The 23,623-nt window shown below is 39.7% G+C and overlaps 2 protein-coding genes across 5 annotated transcripts in view; one reads left to right on the top strand and one right to left on the bottom strand.

Moving 5' to 3' along the window:
- Positions 1 to 23,623, top strand: part of LOC311035573 (phospholipid-transporting ATPase IA-like) — a 212,174-nt gene that overhangs the window by 20,694 nt on the left and 167,857 nt on the right. For all 3 annotated transcript variants that reach the window (XR_014599748.1, XR_014599749.1, XM_084043847.1), the window contains exons 16-34: positions 56 to 138; positions 752 to 801; positions 1,024 to 1,093; positions 1,822 to 1,906; positions 2,762 to 2,901; positions 3,495 to 3,633; positions 4,755 to 4,819; positions 5,083 to 5,255; positions 5,802 to 5,985; positions 6,653 to 6,763; positions 8,291 to 8,365; positions 9,080 to 9,202; positions 9,924 to 10,002; positions 19,099 to 19,160; positions 19,822 to 19,878; positions 20,422 to 20,529; positions 21,137 to 21,225; positions 21,782 to 21,874; positions 23,184 to 23,275. Coding sequence is in view for 1 of the 3 variants with exons in the window: in XM_084043847.1 (XP_083899973.1) it covers positions 56 to 138; positions 752 to 801; positions 1,024 to 1,093; positions 1,822 to 1,906; positions 2,762 to 2,901; positions 3,495 to 3,633; positions 4,755 to 4,819; positions 5,083 to 5,255; positions 5,802 to 5,985; positions 6,653 to 6,763; positions 8,291 to 8,365; positions 9,080 to 9,202; positions 9,924 to 10,002; positions 19,099 to 19,160; positions 19,822 to 19,878; positions 20,422 to 20,529; positions 21,137 to 21,225; positions 21,782 to 21,874; positions 23,184 to 23,275 (1,878 nt within the window). In the remaining 2 variants the exon portion in view is untranslated. The remainder of the gene's footprint in view (positions 1 to 55; positions 139 to 751; positions 802 to 1,023; positions 1,094 to 1,821; positions 1,907 to 2,761; positions 2,902 to 3,494; positions 3,634 to 4,754; positions 4,820 to 5,082; positions 5,256 to 5,801; positions 5,986 to 6,652; positions 6,764 to 8,290; positions 8,366 to 9,079; positions 9,203 to 9,923; positions 10,003 to 19,098; positions 19,161 to 19,821; positions 19,879 to 20,421; positions 20,530 to 21,136; positions 21,226 to 21,781; positions 21,875 to 23,183; positions 23,276 to 23,623) is intronic.
- Positions 11,353 to 23,623, bottom strand: part of LOC311035575 (C-type lectin domain family 4 member A-like) — a 41,140-nt gene continuing 28,869 nt past the window's right edge. The window contains exons 2-7 of one of the 2 annotated variants that reach the window (XM_084043851.1): positions 16,337 to 16,511; positions 13,617 to 13,718; positions 13,369 to 13,470; positions 13,119 to 13,252; positions 12,726 to 12,823; positions 11,353 to 12,435 (exon numbers count right to left, since the gene is read on the bottom strand). In XM_084043851.1, coding sequence (XP_083899977.1) covers positions 12,297 to 12,435; positions 12,726 to 12,823; positions 13,119 to 13,252; positions 13,369 to 13,470; positions 13,617 to 13,718; positions 16,337 to 16,511 — 750 coding nt within the window. In that variant the 3' untranslated portion in view covers positions 11,353 to 12,296. Of the gene's footprint in view, positions 12,436 to 12,725; positions 12,824 to 13,118; positions 13,253 to 13,368; positions 13,471 to 13,616; positions 13,719 to 16,336; positions 16,649 to 23,623 lie in introns of those variants that run through there. The other variant, XM_084043850.1, reaches the window with a different exon arrangement.

Here is a 23,623-nt window from a genome sequence, read left to right on the forward strand (position 1 = left end):
AGCGATGTCATTTAACAACAGGGCCAGACTGACTGTATTGTGTATTGTGTCCCAGATGAAGGAGCTCTGGTGAGAGCTGCAAGCAGCCTGGGTTTTGTATTCGCTGGTCGAACCCCAGACTCTGTTATCATCCAGGCTGTAAGTTGCAGTGTTTATTTTTTTACTACAAATCTTGACTTAGTTTTAGTCATATTTTTGTCACCTGAAATGTTTTAGTTTTAGTTCACTAATTATCGTAAGATTTTAGTCGACTACCTCTACAGTTGATTTAGTCGACTAAATTAAAAAGTATTTTGGCAGGCTGTGATGGTGTTGTAATGTCTGATTTATTCTACATGCCAAAAATATCAGATCTACAAGCTCACTACGGCGCGTTGTGAGCTTGTAGATCGCCTATTTTCGGAGCACGACAATGTCTGGGAGTCCCTCCCAGACATTTTAGTCTACCGGTAGTTATTTTTTGTTGATGAAACAAAAAAGGCTAGTTTTTATTTATTTAGTTTTAGTCAGTTTTCATCGCTTTCTGGATAAGAAAGAAGACCCAGACTTTATCTGTGGTTCTGGTAAAATAAACAGGAAGTTGACATTTTTTATTGAAAGATAATGCCGCACTGGGTTTGAGTTCAATTGACTCAACCGAAGCCGATTTTGCAGAATTATTTGTAAAGGTTTGGTTCAACATGCTCAGAACTTCACAGCTTCAAAGTGTATCAATCTGCTGACTTTCCTTTTTTTTTTTTTTTTTTTACAGTTTGGAGTGGAGCAGAGGTTTGAGTTGCTGAATGTTCTTGAGTTTACAAGGTAACACATTTATTAATAATGATAATAATAATGACAATAATAATTTCTGGTTGTCAGTATGTATTCAGTGTCTGTTTTGAATCTAGAGCTTTTTATTGTATTTTCCCTACTTCGTTGCATGTTCTGTTACACTTATCTGTTTGACTGTCTTGCACCTGTTTTAACTGTTTAATACATATCTGTAAATATAATTCTGTGAGTCCTCTTATCCCGTTGTCATAGTGCCAGGAAAAGGATGTCAGTGATAATGCGAACTCCATCCGGGAGAATTCGACTCTACTGCAAAGGAGCAGTAAGTACTACAAACTCATTCTTCTGGAGTCTTGATGATCCTTGAAGAAGAAACATTTTACTGTTCACACATGGGAATTTGTCTTTAGCTTCACGTGGCAGAATTAATATCACATACTGTAGACCAGGGGTCTTCAACGTTTTTCAGGCCAAGGACCCCTTAGCTGAAAGAGAGATGAAACGGGGACCCCCACTACATATTGTATACAATTATGTTGCACTTGCATATTAAACTTTTTCAAAGATTTCATTGATGGCTTCATAGACTTGCATCAGTGTTGGATTCATATTAATTAATTAATTTTCAGACATAACTTGACCTTTGGCTCTGTACTTGGTCTACTGACTCCACTGTAGAGCTACGAACGGCAAGATAAGCTCAATAAACAACTCAAAACTCTAAGACGAGACAAACGGTTCCAATGGCCACCAATTCCTGATGGACAATGATAGAGGTCCTGCATGTCTAGAATAGAGTTTCAGGTTAACCACTTAAACCCTGTATACTTACGCGGACCGGCGTCCCCCAGGGGTCTATAGTAGGCCCCCTACTTTTTTTTGCTATACACCAAATCTCTTCACTGAAAATACCGGATCTACAAGCTCACAGTTGGTTGCAATGCCGAATGTTCACCCCAGAATAGGAACGCTAGGGTTTAGGTGTTTAAAGGGGAATTTCGCTGAGATCATCTATCTATAAATCTCATGTAATGTGTGTGTGTGTGTAAGGACTCCGTGATCTACGAGAGACTTGCAGCCAGCTCCAAGTACAGTGACGTGACGCTTGTCCACCTGGAGCAGTTTGCCACTGAAGGTAAACATGTCACACACACAGCTTTCAGTCAGTTACCACGTATTACGCTGTCACACACGTCACATACCCTTTTTCAGTTAGTGACCACGCTGGCATCCACACAAGTTCCCCAATTATTAGAATAACCCAGTATAACAGGAAGCTGTCAGCTTCTACAGATACATTATATTTAGCACTCATCAAGACTTGTTCCTCCTTTTGCATTTCATATTGTCACTGTCGGACAATGGAAATGGGGAAAAAATAACCTGTGATCCAATTGATCTATTGTAGTTATTTAGTCACCAGCTGTAGTATACTTTTCATTGGTTGAAAGATGTATACCCACAGACACACTTAACCACTTTCAACCTGGCATCCCTATTGTGGGCATATCATGTATAGGAAACATTTTTCAAAAGTTTTCAAAATGTTCAGTCACAAATAGCGATGATGTAGATTGGCTATTTTTGCTAACTTTGCATGACACTATTATGACGAATTATAAAATAGGGCATTATTTTTGGAGGGAAAAAATATCAAATACAAGGTTCATGCCCCAGAACGACGATAACATTTTGACCCCAGTTAGTTATGTACATTTATGATGCAAGCAATATGGTTTTCGTCTGCTTTTTTTTCTCCTTTCTGAAACCTCAGGTCCAAAACTGTTACTTTTCAGGATTCAAATTCAAAAGCAGCAAAAGTAGCAGATCTACAAGCTCAAAACGAACTTGCGGATCTGTTACTTTGAATGCTTTTGTGTGAAAAAAATACGAAAAGTTAAAATATGGAGATAAGAGGTTTTGGCCCGACAGCAACGTTTTACACTTTTGCAGGCCTCACATTCTCCTTCTCTGTGTCTCTGTCTTCCAGGCCTGAGGACATTGTGCTACGCTGTGGCCGACGTCTCAGAGGAGAGCTACTCAGAATGGTGTGAGGTGTATCAGAGAGCAGCCACCTCGCTCAGCGACCGGGCTCTGAAGATGGAGGACAGCTACGAGCTCATCGAGAAGGTCAGTCAGCTGTGTTGCCAAGTAAAGTCTGCTTATCTTAGGCAACTTTGGGCTTGTTTTTCTGTAAGACATCTATATATTTATTTTTGCTTATTGAGTCTTCTACTGGAGACTCCACCGGCTTAGGAATGTGACAAAAACAAAAGAATCTCCCTGAATTCAAGGCTTCATGGGGTGTATAATTGATAGAGAATAAGTCATTTTGTGGGTGAACTATTCCTTTAAGTCTAAGTACAGAAGGATTGACATCAAAATATACTTAAAGTAACAAAAGTAAAATAACTCATTATGCAGCCTGTTTCAGTTTTTTTTTTCAGCAAGTCAAATTGCTATCAACTGCTTGAATAGCGCCTGCTGTTTGATGTGAAGAGAACACACTGCAGTTAAAAGAAGAACCACTAGGTGGCAGAAGGGTTCTTTACAACAACCAATTGAGTTTCCTAAAAAGCCACCAGGATTAGGATTGTCTTAATTTGTCGACAGTGTTTTACATGTCCAGGGACCCCCAAATTAACATGTATGTATGTGTGACGTCCGCACGCAGCTAAGTATAACTCGGGCTTTAGGTGATACTTTTTTCTTTTCCCACACAGAACTTACAGCTGCTGGGGGCCACGGCCATCGAGGACAAACTTCAGGACCAGGTCCCAGAGACCATCGACACCTTGCTTAAAGCACACATCAAGATATGGATCCTCACCGGGGACAAGCAGGAGACTGCCATCAATATAGGTCAGGACACACACGTACGCACTCACACACGCACATGTCTGTATTACTATGCTTGTGAGGACATCAGCATTTTAGGACTTGTGATTTTTTTACCCTAATCCTTAGAGGATCTACTCCATGAATTAAAAAAATATATATATATTTAATATCATATTTTTTATGTCCCTCAAATGTTTTTCAAAAGGTTTGTGCCTAAATCAAGCCTCAGATACAGTCATTCCAACTAACTTCTCTCTGGCATATAAAGCACTTTCACCTGCAATACCACATTGTCCTGATTTGGAAATTGCCAATTTGTATGCATGTTATCTCCTGGTTCTGAGTGGAAAAGGTTTTTTTGTTAAAGTTGGAACTGAAAAACGGGAGGGATTGTACCGCTAGTGACGTCACTTTCGGGGCCAAATCAGTTTGGCCTGTTTTGAGACCAATTTACATAAAACCCCAGTTATGCTGTGAAAGCCTGAGTGCTCAAACTGGGGTATTTTTGGGGATAGCAGAGAGGCAGGGGAGACCAAAAACACCCAAAAAAAGAAGGAAAGGTTCAAATTCATGGTGTAGAAAATAAGGAGTGCAACTAATCAGGCATAACTCCAGCACCAACCTCTAAATGTCTAATCCTAAAGCTAACCCCAACCTGAATCTTTTCCTAATCGTAAGCCTAACCCCCGAAATCTTTGCCATACAACATGAATTTCTCTTTTGAGGACCAGGAAAATGGTCCAGTTTCATGGACCAATTTCCTCCAGTCAGGAGAGGAAACTCAAAGGATACAGGATAAACCAATTGGAAGTGATGACATTGAAACTTGAGCACAAGCTAATACATTATCTTTGTGGGGTTCTATATCCTGATCGGACTAAATTGGTATCCCAAACTGAAAAATGTATTTTCTGTTTTGGCAAGAAAGAGCTGTAGACACGGGAAGACCCATGTTACTGAACAAAACACTATTATTGCAATCATTACTGTCACAATTGACAGCTTTAACTTTTTAACAGAAGACGGTTTAAATAATGACATATCACATATCAACGCCAGCCCCTTCATTTGAGTGTCCTGTACTGACCACTAACCACTGTCTGACCACTGACGCTATTCTGTGTTCCTGGGTTGATTCTCAGGTTATTCCTGCAGTCTGCTGAAGAAGAGCATGGGACTGCTGGTCATACATGAAGATACTGTCGATGTACGTAGCAATAAGGGCTAGGGCTGTGACTATTATGACATTTTACTTGGCAATTGATAGCCACTCAAATAATTACAATTAATTATTTAATTGTGTTTCTGTGTGTTACGACGATTAGGCAAAACAATATTGTGACTATCTCAAATAATTGTGCAAATAAGTGCATCTTTCTTTTTTCTTTCCCATTATTTTATTGATTACTTTTTCAGATAAATTGAATTATCATGTGTGTGTGTTTGTGTGTGTTTGTGTGTGTGTCACAGGCAACGCGGGAGGCCCTGACTCATAACTGCAGCTTGTTGGGGTCGGGGCTCCACAGGGACAATGAGCTGGCCCTGGTGATTGACGGGCAGACACTGAAGTACGCCCTCAGCTCTGAGGCCAGACAGCACTTTGTGGACTTGGCCCTCTCCTGCAAGGCTGTCATCTGCTGCAGGTACACACAAGTCTCGCTGTGGGACAAACAGGTTGAAAGGGGCCATGGTCCATGCACGGCCCGTTATGTCGGGCAGTGTGGGTGGGTGGGTAGGTAGGTGGGGGGGTGAGCTAGTGCTGGGCAATTAATCGAAAATATATAAAATATTTAGAACCAATAACCAACTTATAACCGAATAATTGATAAGCAAGGTTTTTTTTATGCAATTATTTTTCTTATCAACATTAAAAAATCAGAATAGATTTTGTTTTCTAATCGACTGAATCAATTAGCCTGATTAACCACTTAACCCTGTTTTATACTTAATTTTACAATAGTGGGATGAAAATAGACGATGTACACGCTCACAACACGTCACATTGCGACACGTTGTGAGCTTGTAGATCGGCTTTTTTAATTTTCTTTCAATTAATTGTAATCAAGGCAAAAGTTTTAAATAATCGTGACGGTGGTAAGTCAGATTCCAGGGGTGGCCCGTGCTACCTCAGGCCACACCCCTTAGACACGCCACCGGGCCCTGTGACATTCTCCTCCCGTCCTCTGCAGGGTGTCTCCTCTGCAGAAGTCTGAGGTGGTGGCGCTGGTGAAGCAGCAGGTGAAGGTGATCACGCTGGCCATCGGCGACGGTGCCAACGACGTGAGCATGATCCAGACGGCTCACGTGGGCGTGGGCATCTCCGGTCAAGAGGGCCTGCAGGCCGCCAACTCCTCGGACTACTCCATCGCTCAGGTAACGGCGTTAGATCAAGGGTTCCCAAACTTTTCAGGCCGTGACCCCCTCAAAATAATCATATTTGAACTGGGGACCCCCCCCCACCCTGACAAGCTCTTGGAATTGTAGGCATTACATTTAGTTTCACTCAGTTCCAAAAATGTTGTGAAAATAGCCAAACTACAAGCTCACACAAAGGCGTTGTGAGGTTGTAGATCGGCTATTTTCACAATGTTTGCCTCTTTCTTACGTAATATTTGACAATTTGGCCAATTTGGTATTAAAAGTCATTAAATTGTAACTTTAGAAACGTGTAAAATAATTCGGGGACCCTCAGTTTGGGAACCACTGCACTAGATTGTGGTGTGGATGGGAGGCCCATACATAGAGGAAAATGTGCGTTTTGCAAAATATGTGGTTTGTGTGTGGACAAGGCCTGAGATTTAAAAAAATGGTCGTGGGTGTTGTCCAGTTTCATTAGTGCCAGCTTCTTAGTCTGTTAACGGCAGTTTGTACTGTAGCAGCTCCGCTGCTTTGTGCCAAACCTGCAAACCCATCAGATGTGCTACTGATAAACATTTACCGCCCTCAAACCAGACACCACTTGTTTTATCTAGTTCTGTCTTTGTTTTTTGTAGCCGTTGTGTTACTACTTCTCTGTTTTGAATCGATTGTGATCTTTCAGTTCAAGTATTTGCGGAACCTGCTGCTGGTGCATGGAGCATGGAACTACAACCGCGTCTCCAAGTGCATCCTGTACTGCTTCTACAAGAACATAGTGCTCTACATCATAGAGGTACTGTGATGGCAGAAATTCATAGAAGAGTTATTATGGTATTGATTCATTGAATGTGCTTACAATAATGGAAAATATTAATATCCAGTCGGGGTGAAGGTTTACAATTTACTGAAGAATATTTGATTAGAGTAACAGCATTACAAATCAGTATAGCCAGGTCTCTGTGGCAGTGGTGGAAAAAGTGCTGTCAGTACTTAAGTAATAGTATCAATACCACAATCTAGAAATACTTAGTTACAAGTAAAAGTCCGGTGTTCAAAATTTACTTGAGTTAAAGTACAAAAGTATTGGCATCAAAATGTACTTAAAGTACCAAAAGTAAAAGTACTCATTATGCAGAATGTCCCATTTCACAAGTCCAATATGTATACAAATCTTTTGAAAATAGCAGATCTACAAGCTCACAACGCGTCGCATCGTGACCCGTTGTAAGCTTGACTATTTTCAAATAGACAAAATATATATAAGGCTAAAGTGGTTAATGCATGTTTTCTAATAGTAATCAAAATCTACAAAGTAACTAGTAACTAAACCTTTCAAATTACTCAAAGCGGAGTAAAAGTACAATATCTACCAGAGATGCTATTCTAAAATCTTACAAGGATATGTGCTAAAGACGAGACCAATAGTTACAGAAGTCTTCCATAGATGGCATATGTACTATAGACAAATTATGCTGACAGAGGGTAGGACTAAGCATCGGTGGGGGGGGCATCAGCTGTTAGGATGAACAGCTGCCGTCGAGTTAGAATTAGTTACATTGATTGGTGTGAAAAGTGTCTGACTAGCATTGAATGAGATCGAATGGAAGGCAGACAAATACACAATAATACATATATTTGGCAATCTATAAATTCAGCCACCACAGTACTACCAGAACATAGTACTGTACACAGTACATCGTAGAGGTACTGCTTCAATATACAGTAGAACATAGTACTACTGTGGTCATCAGAGCTGCTCACGTTAGATCATCACAGCTGGTCAGTGCACAAAATAATATACTGTAGTCAAGCAATTTAGTCATATTGTTGCTGTCGGACAGAAACCTATTATCTCCATATTTTAACTTTGTGTGTTTTTTCGTAAATTAATACCCCGCTTGATCATACAACAGCGTCACACAAAAGCTTTAAAGTAGCAGATCCACAAGCTTGAAACGTTTTGCGCTTGTAGATCTGCTACATACCATGCTACATTTGATACTTTTGAATTTGAATCCTCCCGTTATGTACATGTATGTTCTATGTATCCTCCTGTGACATCACATGTTGAGGATAAATGTACATTTCTCAGGCCTGGGCATACTGTGTGTAATTATGAACACAATACATCAAAATTATTTTTCTTGGTGAATTATCCATTCATCACAAAAGGTTAACTAAAATGTAATTTATGTTCATGACATGGAGCCAGTGGTTTGTGTTTGCTCTCTCAAATGCATGCACATTCAAATATAGGAATTCACCCTTACAGGTCTGGTTTTAAAGTAACAAAGGTAACTATTTTTGTTATGTTTTGCAGATCTGGTTTGCCATTGTAAATGGTTTCTCTGGACAGATCTTGTTTGAACGCTGGTGTATCGGACTCTACAATGTGGTAAGTAGTCTTTTATTAAAAAAAAAACATTCACTCTTTAACTGTGCTTACTGACTTTGCACTCATTGTAAAATGGTCTTGAGTCAAATCTTCAGATACTGTTCTGGATTCGTTCTCAAAATGACTCGCAAAATGACACAGGTCTCAAAGTCACTCTTTTAGGACATAAATGAATGCAAACAAAAATGATTCTGAAAGTCTATAGCATTACACAATCTGACACTGCATGCATATTAATTCATTGATTCATTAATTCCTTAATTAATTTAAATAAGAATGTCAACGTCTTTATTTTCCTGAAGATCCAGATCCACGGGTGCAGTCTGAATCTCCTTCCTAATTGAAATAGTAAAATCAAGCCAAGGTTGACATATTTACAATAATAATAATTATTATTATGATAATAATAAGAAGCTGTGTTGGGTTTTGTAATGTTACATATTGTCAAAATCTTTGTTTGTTTATGTGCTAATGTGCTAAAAGACAACTACTCACCAATAGGAGTTACATCATGTCAAGGTAACTACACAGAAAATAACAAAGTAGCCGCACACTTGTAGCTTAAGTGCCTGAAGGTTTATTGAGGATCAGAGAAAAAAACAAGGTTTCAGACATCAAAGCTGCCTCCTTCAGGGTGGTAACTAACTACACAACCCAAACATCATGTTGGCTTGAATAAAGATGTCAATTTGATATGTGTGTTTTGTGTGGCAGATGTTCACAGCCATGCCTCCTCTGGCGCTGGGTATATTTGAGCGCTGCTGTAAAAAGGAGACCATGTTGAAGTACCCTGAGCTCTACAAGACCTCTCAGACCGCCCAGGGATTCAACGCTAAGGTACAAACTCCAACCATGTTCATCTATCTGAGACCAACACACTGGATCTCAATAATTCACCACATGATACCACACGGTGCCTTGCATAGATAATTGATAATTTAGAAGAAATGTGCTAAATAAATATTATTACAAATATCAGCTCTTTGTGAAAGAGTTAAAGCTGTATTATATTCTGATAGTAATCATTGCTACTGTATATAGAGTGTTCAGTAACAGGGGTCTCCCCAGCTCTTTAGAAAATACATTTTTGTTTCAGGAGAGAGTACCAATTTATCAGCTTCAATTTGATAGTGTTCCAGTTTCTATTTTGTCTGCTCATTTATTTCACTTCCAATTTCACTTAAGCTGTTTATCCTGTATCCTGTATGAGTTCTCTCTCCTGATTGGATAAAATTGGTATTCCAGGCCTGAAAATGTATTTTCTTTTTACTAAAGAGCTGGAGAGACTGGGAGCCCCAGTTACTGAATAAACACTCTATAACAATGATCATTATCAGGATATAGCTATTTAACACTTATTTTAACCAAAAGAATATGACATAATTAAATCGATTAGTTTGATTAACCACTTAAAGCCTATATCTATACCTAGATCTCTTCACCGAAAATAGCAGATCTACAAGCTCACAATGTGTCACGTTGGGACGTGACACACCCTCAGAAAAGGGACGCTAGGCTTCATGTGGTTAAAACCCATGCATGTGTTCCCTCTGTGCAGGTGTTTGGGGCCCACTGTCTGAACGGCCTGCTCCACTCCATCATTCTCTTCTGGCTCCCCCTGCTGGCCTTCAAGCACGGTACACTCAGCATTGTGGATGGGAATGTGGTTTTCACTGACACGTTTTCAGATCACTCAGTAAAGTCCTGAGTGCTAATTTAGCTCTGAGACTCTAGCCTACAAATGGAACCAAATGCGGTCCATAGTCCTAATATATTGGATGCACATTATAATGTTCATAATAATAATAATAATAGCTCAGATTTATACAGCGCTTTTCTAAGTACACAAAGTCGCTTTACATAAAGAAAAGGAAGGAACCAACTTTTTAACCAACTTTATATTGTGGTCTATATACGTAAAGGCCAGGTGGTAGACCAGGCCTACTGTATCTCATATATACAGTAGGCCTGGCCTAATAGTAGATCAGTAGTATACCCAGTGTTTAGCTTTTCCAAAGTCAGTCAAATACAATTGCAATGTTTCAGATCAAAAGATTGCTTTCCGTTACAGTACAGTATGTGCGTTCTTACATAAATAATTCAATTTTTTTCTTTTTAAATATTGGCAGATAAATATTGACCCCTCATTATGAGGTCAGATCAACACAGTTATGGTCAAGGGCTCGATTAGGATGAATAATATTCTGGGATGACCGGATAGATGAGTGTTTAGGCGTACCACATGGGTTTAACCGCTTAAACCCCAGCATCTGTATTGAGGGGATCGACAAGCTCACAGTGAGCCAAGCTGCGACGCGTTGTGAGCTTGTCGATCTGCAATTTTCAGAGAAAGCGAGCCGGGATTAAATTCCTGTCCGGCCTGACCATTTGCTGCATGTCACTGCCCTACTCTCTCTCCACTACACCTATCAAATAAGGTCTCAAAACAATCCCCAGAAAATAACTTGGTCTTCAGTTGGTCTCGCCTTGGCCTTGGTCTTGACTTGGACTCACTTTAGGTGGACTCCCTAACAAGTTAAACTTTTTCAAGTCAAGGACCCTATGTATTTGGCCGCGGACACCCATCTGAAAATGTTTTGTGCCAGAGACCCCCAGAAGTGAAGATTTATGTTAAAAATGTTTGTGTCAAACATTTTTGATATTTCTCCAAAATGTTTTCGAAAAATAGGTGTACAAGCTGGCACCGCGGCACAAAGTGACGCGCTGTGAGCTTGTAAATTTGCTTTCTTTTTTTAATAGCCAACGTATAAATAGATAAAGTGGTTAAAATGATTGTGATGCTATGTTAACCTCTTTAGCTGGGAACCCCCTGGAACCCTTCCAAGGACCCCTGGGGGTCCCTGGACCCCGCCTTGAGAATCATTGCGCTACAAGACATAAAGTATGTCATAAACAAACCTAAACATTTATTTTGATTTCATGGGATCTTTAAAGGGACTACACCATGAATTATAACTTTTTCTTCTTTTTTGTGTGTTTTTGGTCTCCCCTACCTCTCTTCTATCCTCAAAAATACCCCAGTTTGAACACTCAGGCTTTCACAGCAAATCTGGGGTTTTCTGTAAATTGGTCTAAAAACAGGCCAAACTGGTTTGGTCCCCCTGCCTACGTCACGTCAGGGAACAATTTCTCCCGTTTTTCAGTTCCAACCAAAAAAGTTTATTTTTCTTCTTCTTTTTTTCTTTCTTTTTTTTTTTTACTTTTTCCACACAAAACCCGGAGATAACATGCATACAAACTTGCTCAATAAAGCCCCGTGCCAAACAGGACAATGTGGTATTGCAGGTGAAAGTGCTTTATAAGCCAGAGAGAAGTTAGTTGGAATGAGTATATCTGAGGCTTGATTTAGGCTCAAACCTTTTGAAAAACGTTTGAGGTCGCAATCACTTTTTTTTTCTTTTCGCGGAAGCACAGTGAAACCCTCTGTGATTAGCAACCATCAGGGGATCGATCATACTGGAGATACATATTCTGTGACTACTTGAAAAGGTAAGACAAATCGAAAAATCTCTGGCACTGGGCAAACACACCAAAAATAAGTCTGGCACTGAATGAAGTACCCACAGCAAAGTAGCATACATCCAACACACAACCCACAACCACATCACGTCACTGTGGACATTATTACATTGTGGGCCACATCATGGCCCCGTGAACTCTATGAACATGGTTTTAAAATGGATCAGATCAGATCCATATTATTCACAGTCACACCATATAGGCTCCCCTTGATCTAAATAATGAAAACATTTCAGTTCAAAATCAGTTGTAATGCAACGTCTACAGTGCATACTGGGTAGAAAAATACAAGGCAGACAAAGCAAACACAAACTATCACATGTGAACACAGCCATCATGTAGCTGTACCAACACACCTGGTAACTAATACGTTGTGGAAATGATGATTTCACTACAGAACTCTTTCACAGATCCAATGATTGTTCTCTAGACACTGTCTGTCGTACCATCCTGGATTTCTAGAACCATCAGCCACTAACACCGCTGCGACACATTTGCTCTTGTTATTAGGCTCACCCTTGACCCAGTACCTGTAGAAGTAGGAGCATTTAAGTCATTACAATATCTTTACAAGGATGGGTTTTCAACATGAACTGTATTTTTAATCATGACCTCAAATTACAATATATTTTAGATATTAGATACATACCCACTGTATATTGAAATAGACATCAGGTATAATTGTCTAGTGACAGTGTAGTTTGTATTTTATTATAATATTTAATACCATTTAGAAAAAAATGTGTAAAGATGAAATATGTCAAATGTAATTAAAACGTTAGTTGAAATGAAGAAGAAAAAAATGCAAGTTAAGTCTTACGTTGGTGTGGTCAGTGTGGTTCCATCTACCCATTTCCAGTTTGCTTCTTCCTTCTTCAAACCCAGCCACACTATCTTTTTAAAGCTGATAACCAAGTCCTGAACATAATAAAAGCTGCTGGTTACTGAAGTACAAACTACAATAGCTAGGTTACAACACACAAATACAAACATACACTGACCACACAACCATATAAGGACACATACACGCACACGAGCGCTTACACACACACGCACGCACGCACGCACGCACGCACACACGCGCACACACACACACACACACACACACACACACACACACACACACACACACACACACACACACACACACACACACACACACACACACACACACACACACACACACACACACACACACACACACACACCATACCTGTTTTTCTTTGTGGTTTATGACCATCAGGTCTGATTGATTGTCTCTACAGTATTGTCTGCTAGCATCCCAGGTTTTCTTTTCAGTAGAGATGTAATAACAAACTCTGCCAAATGTCTTCCATCCAGATAATTCTAACAACAAAAGCATAAAGTTAGCAACAGTTTTTTCTTTAATTAATTTTGCTCAGATTAATAATAAATTATGAACATGTTATAACAATGAAGAAAAACTGTGATGTCTCACTGACCACAAATAGTCCTCTTCAACTCATCTTGCTCTTTAGTTAGGTTGTTATATCTGGACTCTAGGTCTTCGAACAGGTTGTTTTTCTGTTTAATCAATTCAGAAACTGCACAAAGGAGAATCAACAAATTGATGAACTTATACAACTTTGTTCTGATAGTACATTTTCATTTGACAGTTAGACAAAGTATCCTGTTTTGGGGGAAACGGGTATATAACATGTAAAGATACGGTTCATAGAGTGATACTCACAGTGTATGACCAGGACAATGATGGCAACCGATAGGAGAAGACACAGCAGCCCCAGAAACATTGCAGCAGCTCTGTAAAGCTTGTTCTTTGACTTATGAGAGCCTGAAAAACAGACGATGAAACTATGAGGTTACTTCAGAGCGTTTAAAGCTTAAAATAGGTTACCGGTACACCTTTTAACAAGTTATGATGCTTTATGTCAGATAACAAGTAATGCATGTTTTCAGCACCATTGACTTGACATGTTAAAATCTTGCCCACATATTGAAATGACAGACACGTTCTGCCTTAGCTCATTACCAGGCTTTTCTCCTCGTGAGATGAGAAAAGCCTGGGAACGAGGCTTTTCACCCAGAGGGCACTTTCATAGTACTACTACTACTACTACTACTACTACTACTACTACTAATGAATGAATAGGGAAGACAACATTTGAACTAATAGTGAGCATAACATTAATAGAATAGAATATTCCCGACTCTTTGGAGTGTTTTTTCTTTTCATTGTATATTTGCAGATACGTGCAATTTGTCCTCTGCATTTACCCATCCTATAACTACTAGGAGCAGTGAGGGCCATTCTACGGCTCGGGGAGCTATTGGGGTTAAGAGTCTTGCTCAGGGACACACATCGACACGTTGCTAAATGAGACACACACACACACACACACACACACACACCCACACACACACACACACACACACACACACACACACACACACACACACACACACACACACACACACACACACATTTACCCACATGTAGCCTCACTCAGTGATGCTTTCAGCTCTTCTCACTTGACTTTGTTTTGTTGTTTTTTTTGTTTAAAATTAGCATTTTTGTGCAAGTACTGGTTGTATGCGCAGATCAAAGCATACTTTTTTTTTAAGTTAAATAGTTGCTCCTTTAGCCCATTAATTATTATCCTCTGACAGGAATTGTATTGTACTGTGATACAATACCATGTGCTAAGCGAAATTGAATGAAATTAAATGAAATGAAATAAAATAATGCTTCCACACAGTGGGATTTATTTAACTTAACCCATTAAAACCAGGAAAGCATCTGTGTCATTTTAGATTTTAGATGACAAACACACAGAGCCTCTATTTTGTGTTGAGGTTTGTGTTCACGTGAACAATGGCTGAATTCTATTCTGATTGGTTGGTCATTCAACAATACATTCCTTAACCCATTATGAGGCCGATTCTGCAAATGTCTTCTAAATCAGTTGTTCTCACACTTTTTTTTGCCAACAATTATATGTATTTGGCCGCCGACCCCCATCTGAAAATGTTTGTGCCAGGGACCACCAGAAGAGAACATTTGTGTTGAAAAAAATCTAAATTATTCAACATTTTTCAAACTATTTTTTTTTTCAAAAAATTAAAAAAATAGCAGCTTGTAGATCTGCTATTTTTGAATTGCCAACACTAAAAGCTAAATTGACACTGATGCTTTCCCGGTTTTAACACTCTCAGTGCCAAGCCACAAGTTATCCCGAGTTTTTTCTGAATGCCCTCAGTGCCAGAACGAAAAATCCTGAGTTTAAAAATATATATTATTATTATTATTATTATATATTTTTTTAAAGAATGTTCAGAACCCAAGATATCGTGATCCGAAGATTTGCTGCTCCATTTACTCCTTGTTTAACTTATAACTGAAAACGGCTGTATCTCGCTTCCTAAGCACTTTTCTTTACTTTGAAAAATAAAAAAAAATGCTGGCACAGTATGAACATATTTTTTTATTTCATTGGCACTGAGAGAGTTAATGGGTTAAGTAAAATAAATCCCACTGTCCCTTTGGTGTGGAAGCATTATTTCATTTAATTTTATTTAATTTAATTTTGCTTAGCACATGGTATTGTATCACAGTACAATACAATTCCTAGCAGAGGATAATAATTATTGGGCTAAAGGAGCAACTATTCAACTTAAAAAAGCATTCTTGATCGGCGCATACAACCAGTACTTGCACAAAAATGTAAATTTAAACAAAAACAAAACAAACAAAACAAAAACGAGCAACAAATGAACAATTATACAAGTACAAAAAAGGTAACTCCAAAGTAAAATCCTATCCTAATTGTTGTCTTCATATTGTCTAATTTACTAATTACTTTTTTTTTTTTAAATTGATAAATGATTATGAAGCAAACATTAATTGCAGCACAAGTCAAGTGATTTGAACATCACTATATCAATTACATACAGTATTAGTTGCTTTTTTTTTTTATAAACTCGCATTACGTTTGTCTGCAAATATGATTTTTTTTTTGGCAGCATTCACAGTTCATGTCACCTTGAAATAGTTTTTTTTTTAAATTAGAGTATAGACACTTATTCAGACACCACTCTTCCGTAAGATCTATAGATGTATTAACCCATTAAAATCGTGAAAGCTTATGTGTCATTTCCGATTTTAGCTATAGCACATTGGTTGGCTATTCAAAAATAGCAGCTATACAAGCTCATAGCGCGTCACTTCGTGCTACGCCATGAGCTTGTAGATCTGCTAGTTTTGAAAAATCTTGAACATTTTTTGCAAATCTTTGAATGTACATATACTGCAAACATTTTTAACTCAAATCTTTGCTTCTGGGGGTCCCTGGATGAAAAGGTTTGCGCACCAAAGCAACATACTGTATGTTTTTCAAAAAACTGTTAGGATTTAGAATACATTTTTGACTCAATAAATAACACTTATTTTACCTCCACGCTGCTCTCGTGCTGTGTTCTGTACAGCATCCTTCTGTGTCCCAGGGTCAGGGTCAAGGTGGCTTGCACTGACATAGATATCTACTGTCTTCTCCTTCCACTCTCCCCTGCCTTCCTTCTCTCCTCTCTCCTCCATGTCCTGCTCCCTCTTTCTTCGGCCATATCTCACCTTTGTCAGGTCTGGTATGGTATGGTATACGTGTACGTTTACGTCTTCACTCATTCTTGTTCATCTTCAAACTACATTTGTTGTATTAATTGTTGGAGAACAGAACTCGCAAAAGAGGAGGGCTAACACGCTAAAAGCAAAACCAAATAAGTATCATTTTTGGGCGTGACGTGCATGAGATAGATGTATACAGACATATGTTCTGAAACCACACTTCACACCCACAGGTTTCAGAAACGCTGATACTAGATCTAGACTGTTTCCTTCTGCTGCTGTGTGTCATTAGAAGCTTATTTGAGAGTTCTGACAAGTTTTTGTTATTGTTGTACCTTGTGTCAACACCCATCATACTCTGAAGACTTTTGAATGAATTGAGGATGTAATTTCCCTTGTTTGTTGCTTAAACCAGACTTATCGGGAGGGGAAAACTGAATGATCTAACCTACAGTACAGTGTTTGTATTGAATGAGAGCAGGTTGTATAATGGTGGTTCTTATTTCTCAACCTTTTCAGGCCGCAACCTCCCAAAATAATCGCATTTGAACTGGGGACCCCCCACCCTGATAAGCACTTGGAATGTAGGAGTTGAGGCATTCAATTTAGTTTGACTCAGTTCCACAGATACATATTGTGAAATTAGCCGATCTACTGTACATGCTACGTGCAACTTGTAGATCATCTATTTTCTAACTTTTTCTGTCTTATATTATATTATCTGACAATTTGGCCAATGTTTGACATTTCTTTTAATAGTATAGTTTGTTGATTACTTTTGATGCAGTAATGGTCTTTTTTCTTTCCTTTCTTTCCCCCCCCCCCTTTTTGAGGTATTTAAAAGGTCTTAAAAGTCCTTAAATTGTCACTTCACTGTCATCTGGGGACCCCCCAAAATCATGTGGGGGTCCCGAGCCACAGGTTGAGAACTACTGGTATAGTGGTTCGGCAAGAGATAAAATAAGTAGGCATAAAAAGGGCACTTTTTCCTATGAATGCAATCGCGTGTGTGTGTGTGTGTGTGTGTGTGTGTGTGTGTGTGTGTGTGTGTGTATGTGTGTGTGCGTGTGCGTGTCAGCCTTTCCTTATCTGCTTTAATGAGGTTAGACATACAGTAATGGAGCAAATATCACATTGTGAGCAAATGTCACAGGAAATGCTCACCACTCCTCTGTGGTGAGCATTTCCTCTGCAATGAGCTCGGTGAATTCACATCTACTGACTGTGCATGATGACAAAGTTTTTGTTCATGTTTTAGCGTTTCCTTTTGCCCTGGTTTGTTTTTGTTCTTGTCAGATCGTTCATGTGCCTGATTGTGCAGGAAAAGAAGCTTTTTAGCTGTCTGTTGCCAGTATCTCTGAGGCTGTAGCCGTTTTCCATGCGTCAACATCTGAAAGATAGTATTTATATATGTATATTCCACTCTGGAGGGATTTCTGTGAATGATAGCTACCCAAAGCTAACCTCGTTCCTAGGCTTTTCTCATCTCACGTCACGAGGAGAAGCCTGGTAATGAGCTAAGGCAGAACGTGTCTGTAGGGCTGGACTAGCATTTGTTGTATGTACTTTATTTTTTATCTTTTTTTGAACAATCACAACACAGTTTTCATGCACTCTGGGAATGTAAACAGATTCTGCACGCCATCAACATAACTTCCTTGGGCTGTAATTTAAACAATGATAATAGAATAATTTCTACCTAAACAGACAGTAGGAGAGAGAGAGAGAGACAGACAGTGTAGGAGAATCAGACAGTAGGCCACTGAGAGGGAGACAGTGTAGGAGAGACAGACCGTAGGACAGCTGAGAGGGAGACAGTGTAGGAGAGACAGACAGTAGTACAGCTGAGAGGGAGACAGGGTAGCCACCCTCTAATACAGTGTTTATCAACCTTTTTGGTGCCAAGGCACACCTGGCATAGCCAAAATATCCCAGGGCACACCTAGAATTTAGCGTCTTCTGGCCCTGGGTGCATCTCTTCTTTGCTGGTGGAGCTCTCATCATCTTGTAATAATAATACTGAGTGCCAAAGCATGTACCCTGTGCCCTTCCTTTTCAAACGGCGCGGCACACCTCAGCAGTACTCACGGCCCAAAATTGGGCCCTTTGCCAGGGTTGATAAACACTGCTCTAATAAGCTTACAGTTTTTGTCACCTTTTCTTGGCTTTGGTAAATGGTAAATGGTGCATTTATATAGCTCTTTTATCCAAAGCGCTTTACATAGATTGCGCATTACATTCACCCATTCACACACACATTCACACACCGATGGCAGAGGAAACCATGCAAGGCACCAACCTGCTCATCGGGAGCAATTAGGGGGTCTTGCTCAAGGACACTTCGACACTAACTCTGGGGGAGCCCCCCAGCTTGGGATCGAACTGGGAACCTTACGGTTTCCAGTTCACTCTACCCGGCCACTCTACCCCTGAGCCACTGCCGCCCCGTTCAAACCGGATTTGAACTAATTTTTGCTGTCTATTCTTAATTTAACATTACACATGTAGCATTATGGTCTATGTAAAAGCACCTGATACAGAACAAACCATGTTTGGGTCAAACTGAACTGAGATAATTATTTCTATGTTGCAGACACAGTGTCATGGAATGGAAGGACGTCGGATTACCTCCTGCTAGGGAACATGGTTTATACAGTAAGTAAATATGTTTGCAGGCTTTGTGGAATTGTGGTACGGTTAAATGCATGCATTCAGCCTAAACATGACACATTTTGATCAACAAGGCACGTTTCATTACTTAATCACTTGAGCCTGATTTATACTTTGTAGTATAACGCAGTGTCGCTCTGTGAAAATAGCCCACCTACAGTACAAGCTCGCAAAGTGTCACAGTCGAGCTTGTAGATGAGCTATTTTCACTGCTTGACTAGGCTTGTCACAATTATTACATAATGGCCTAACCAATTATTTGAGATGATATAAATATATATTTTTTTTTTTTTTATAAATAATCGTCATAATTTCCATGTTAAAAATGTTCATATTTTCAAAAATGTTCTAAAATAGTGGAAATAGCAGATCTACAAGCTCAAAAGCGTTGCGAAGCCTAAAAGCCAAACAGACATGTAATTTGTATTCATAATGTTCCAATGTTCAACGACAGAAGCAATTATTTGGTTAACAATTAATTTTCAAGTAAAATGTCATAATTGTGACAGACAGACCTATGCGTGACACTGGCGTAATTAAGCATACAGTATACAGTAGGCCTAGACGTGATCATTTCCGCCTATAATGTCCTGCCTGAAATAGTGTCTCCCGGGTTCATGTGGTGTGACTCTTTCCCTCCCTGCAGTGTGTGGTGGTCACTGTGTGTCTGAAAGCTGGCCTGGAGATGTCGTCATGGACTGTGGTGAGTTAGGATGACCGCCTGGTCAAGTAGTCATTGTCGGCGTTACTTAAATGATCTGTGTGTGTGTGTGGGTTGGGTACAGTATGTGTGTTTATTATTATTATTTTTTTAACCAGGGTAAAAGCACATTGAGATTCAGGGCCCTATCTTGGGCGCCGCCTTACCCCTTTTCCCTAAACGTATTAGCCATTTTAGCTATTTTTAAAAACATTTTAAAATAATTCAACTAGCCTACATCGACTCATTGTGAGCTTGTAGATTGGCTATTTGAACTATTTGAAAATGTTCTGCGCCCAAGATAAGGGCCTCGACAGTGTGTGTGTGTGTGTGTGTGTGTGTGTGTGTGTGTGTGTGTGTGTGTGTGTGTGTGTGTGTGTGTGTGTGTGTGTGTGTGTGTGTGTGTGTGTGTGTGTGTGTGTGTGTGTGTGTGTGTGTGTGTGTGTGTGTGTGTGTGTGTGTGTGTGTGTGTGTGTGTGTGTGTGTGTGTGTGCGTGCGTGCGTGCGTGCGTGCGTGCGTGCGTGCGTGCGTGCGTGCGTCCACAGTTCAGCCACATCTCTCTGTGGGGCAGTGTGGGTCTCTGGCTGCTCTTCTTCTGGCTCTACTCCAACCTGTGGCCGACCGTCCCTATTGCACCTGACATGCCTGGAGAGGTACAGTACACACACTGTACACAGCATCCATACCATCCATATGAGATACTACCAAATACATCAGTAGTTCTTTTTCTTGCCAAGGACCCCCCAAATTGATATATATTTGGCCGCGGACCCCCATCTGAAAATGTTTTGTCCCAGGGACCCCCAGAAGAGAAGATGAGAAGATGTACAAGCTTGTATATCTGCTTTTTTTTAGTAGTCAATGTATAAATATGGATAAAGGGGTTCAAATGATTGTGATGCTGTATTAGCAGATTTTCCTGGGGACCCCCTGGAACCCCCGTCAAGAACCCCTGGGGGGTCCCCGGACCCCACTTTGAGAACCACTGAAATACACACCATCCATACCAACCATATGAGATACTGCCAAATGTATACATAACATCCATACACTGCCATTTATGTGCGTCTTTTTAATATCCTGTTTATAAAATCTCTGTTTCTGTGTGGCCACATATAAACACATTTCTTTGCTCACTTTTAACTTAAAAAACTAAACAAATAGAATAATGTACAATTTCACTATTCGTACTGGTTTTTCGATGTCAAAAATGTAATGATCAAGTCAGATGAATGTATTCTTGTATGGTTTGTGTTCCAGGCCGGGGTCATGTACACCTGTGGCGTGTTCTGGATGACTCTGCTCCTCATCCCCATCACATCTCTGCTACTGGACGTGCTCTTCTCTGTGTGAGCTGAATACTCTCTAAATACTCTCTCACTGAACACACTCAATGTTGTCCAAATACTCTAAATCAGGGGTCTTCAACAGGGGGTCCGGGACCCCTAGCGGTCCTCAGAGTTTCCACAGGGGGTTCTCCAAATCTTTTTGTGATAGGATTTTTCTTTTTACATTAACCCATTAACACTATTCTATACAATATGTAGTGGGGGTCCCTGCTTCATCTCTCTCTCAGCTAAGGGGTCCTCGGTCTGAAAAACGTTGAAGACCCATAAATACTCCCTCACTTTGAATGAATCTGGAGGAGCAGAGATCTTCTGTAGAGGTGTAACCCACGTCTATGCCCTGATTTTACCTAGTTTGGCCCTTTAGCCTAGTGGGGTCCCATGTAATTGTTTGGTTGCCTTTGCTGTTTCTACGCCATGTTTTTAATTTAAACCCTGTAGCACTTTGAGATTTGCAAAAATGTAAAGTGCGTTATAAATATATGTATTATTATAATTATTAGATCTGCTATCGTCTCAAGGTGGCTGACTGTTTTTTTTTTGTCTCTCTTCCTACCAGGGTGAGGAGGGCCGTGTGGAAGACACTACTGGATGAGGTACAGGAACTGGAGGCCAGCTCTCAGGACCCAGGAACTGTGGTGCTCAGCAAAAGGTGACTTACAGGCTCAAACTAGCACATATAATACACAGCTGTGGTTTAATTTAATTTATTATATCGTTGCTGTCGGGCAGAAACCTCTTATCTCCATATATATTTTTTTATATATATATTTTTATATCATACTACAGCGTCACACTAAAGCATCAAAAGTAGCAGATCCGCAAGCTCGAAACTTGGTGCGAAGCGACGCGTTTTGAGCTTGTAGTTCTGCTACTTTTGCAATTGTTTGGGGACATAATGAGGTTTCCACCCGACAGAGACGATATTAACAACAATAATAATAATAATAATTTAATTATAATAATCACCATAATAATAATAATGATAATAACTTTATTTGAATAGAATATTTCATACATAAAATGCATCCAAAGTGCTTCAGATAAAAACAGCAAATAAAATAATGTTAAAAAGGTACAAAGTTAGCAAACAGAAACAACAATACAGTTGAAGCTAAAAGAGCCCAACAAAGTAAGTAGTAAAATAAGTTATGGAACACAGGAGAGATATCTGCAAGTAATTAATTTTGAATGCTCTCGTTATCTGTCATTTAGTAGAGTTTTCGTGTACCTGAGGACATTCTAAACGTAGTAAGTACTGCAATAATATAGTTTTGGAAACGCATCACAGAAAAATGTTTATTGTCAGGATGTGATGACAAACTAAAGTGGATCGCGCACACACAGGTACAGCCCGACCCATATACTGTACTGGTCTGGTCGATATCATCCATTATTTGACTTTTTTGAAGACATCGGTATCGGCTTCGGCAATAATGCAACCGATGTGTCCAGATATGACTTTCATCCTAGCGTCCCTATTTTGGGCATGTCATGATAGCCAAACATTGTCTAAAGTTTTCCAACATTTTACCAGATCTACAATCTCAAAACATGTCGGCGTAGCAATGTGATACGTTATGACCTTGTATGGTTTAAAAGAAGTTAAACTAAATAAAGTTCAGTTTATTCTTTATCTATCAAAACAGATATTTTATTTATTATTTTGCATATACGTTAAATGTTCTCAAATAGAAACTTAAAGTCAAATCTAAGTTTTGCTAATTGATTAGAAAATGGACAAAATATCGGTCAAAAGATGGGTAGCCTAATAACCAGTGGTCTAGATGATTGGTATCAGACCCAAATATCTGCCATCGGTTGGGCTCTAGTAATGTTAAAGTCAAGTAACAGGATGTTGTGTTCCTCTTTCCACCCGTATATGTCTGTATGTCTGGTGCGGTCAGATTTAGGACAGTTTAACTCCGTCTGGTCTTGTCTTGTCTGTGTCGTGTTGACAGCCTGACGGAACGAGCACTGCGTCTGAAGAATGCCTTTAGAAGAACGTCTGACACTTCCTGTCACACAGAGAACATCCAACAAAACATGCTGCGTGAGTCACGCACGCACGCGCACGCACGCACGCACACGCACACACACACACACACACACACACACACACACACACACACACACACACACACACACACACACACACACACACATGGTTGTATCACAATACTACTGTAGTAAGGACATCAACATTTTACGGTGCCAATTTTATAAATTGGCACCGTAGTGTTTTTGTTGTTGCCATGTTTAACCCTAATCCTAAAGCCTGAGATATACTTAGTTGCGTAGCGCATACATCTGGCATAACTCTAACCCCAACCCCTAATCCTAACCTCTAAATGCCTAATCCTAACCCAACCTAAATATTGTCCTAATTGTCCAAATTCTA

This window comes from Gymnoscopelus microlampas (genome assembly GCF_963454915.1).
Source record: "Gymnoscopelus microlampas genome assembly, chromosome: 20".
Classification (NCBI taxonomy): Eukaryota; Metazoa; Chordata; class Actinopteri; order Myctophiformes; family Myctophidae; genus Gymnoscopelus; species Gymnoscopelus microlampas.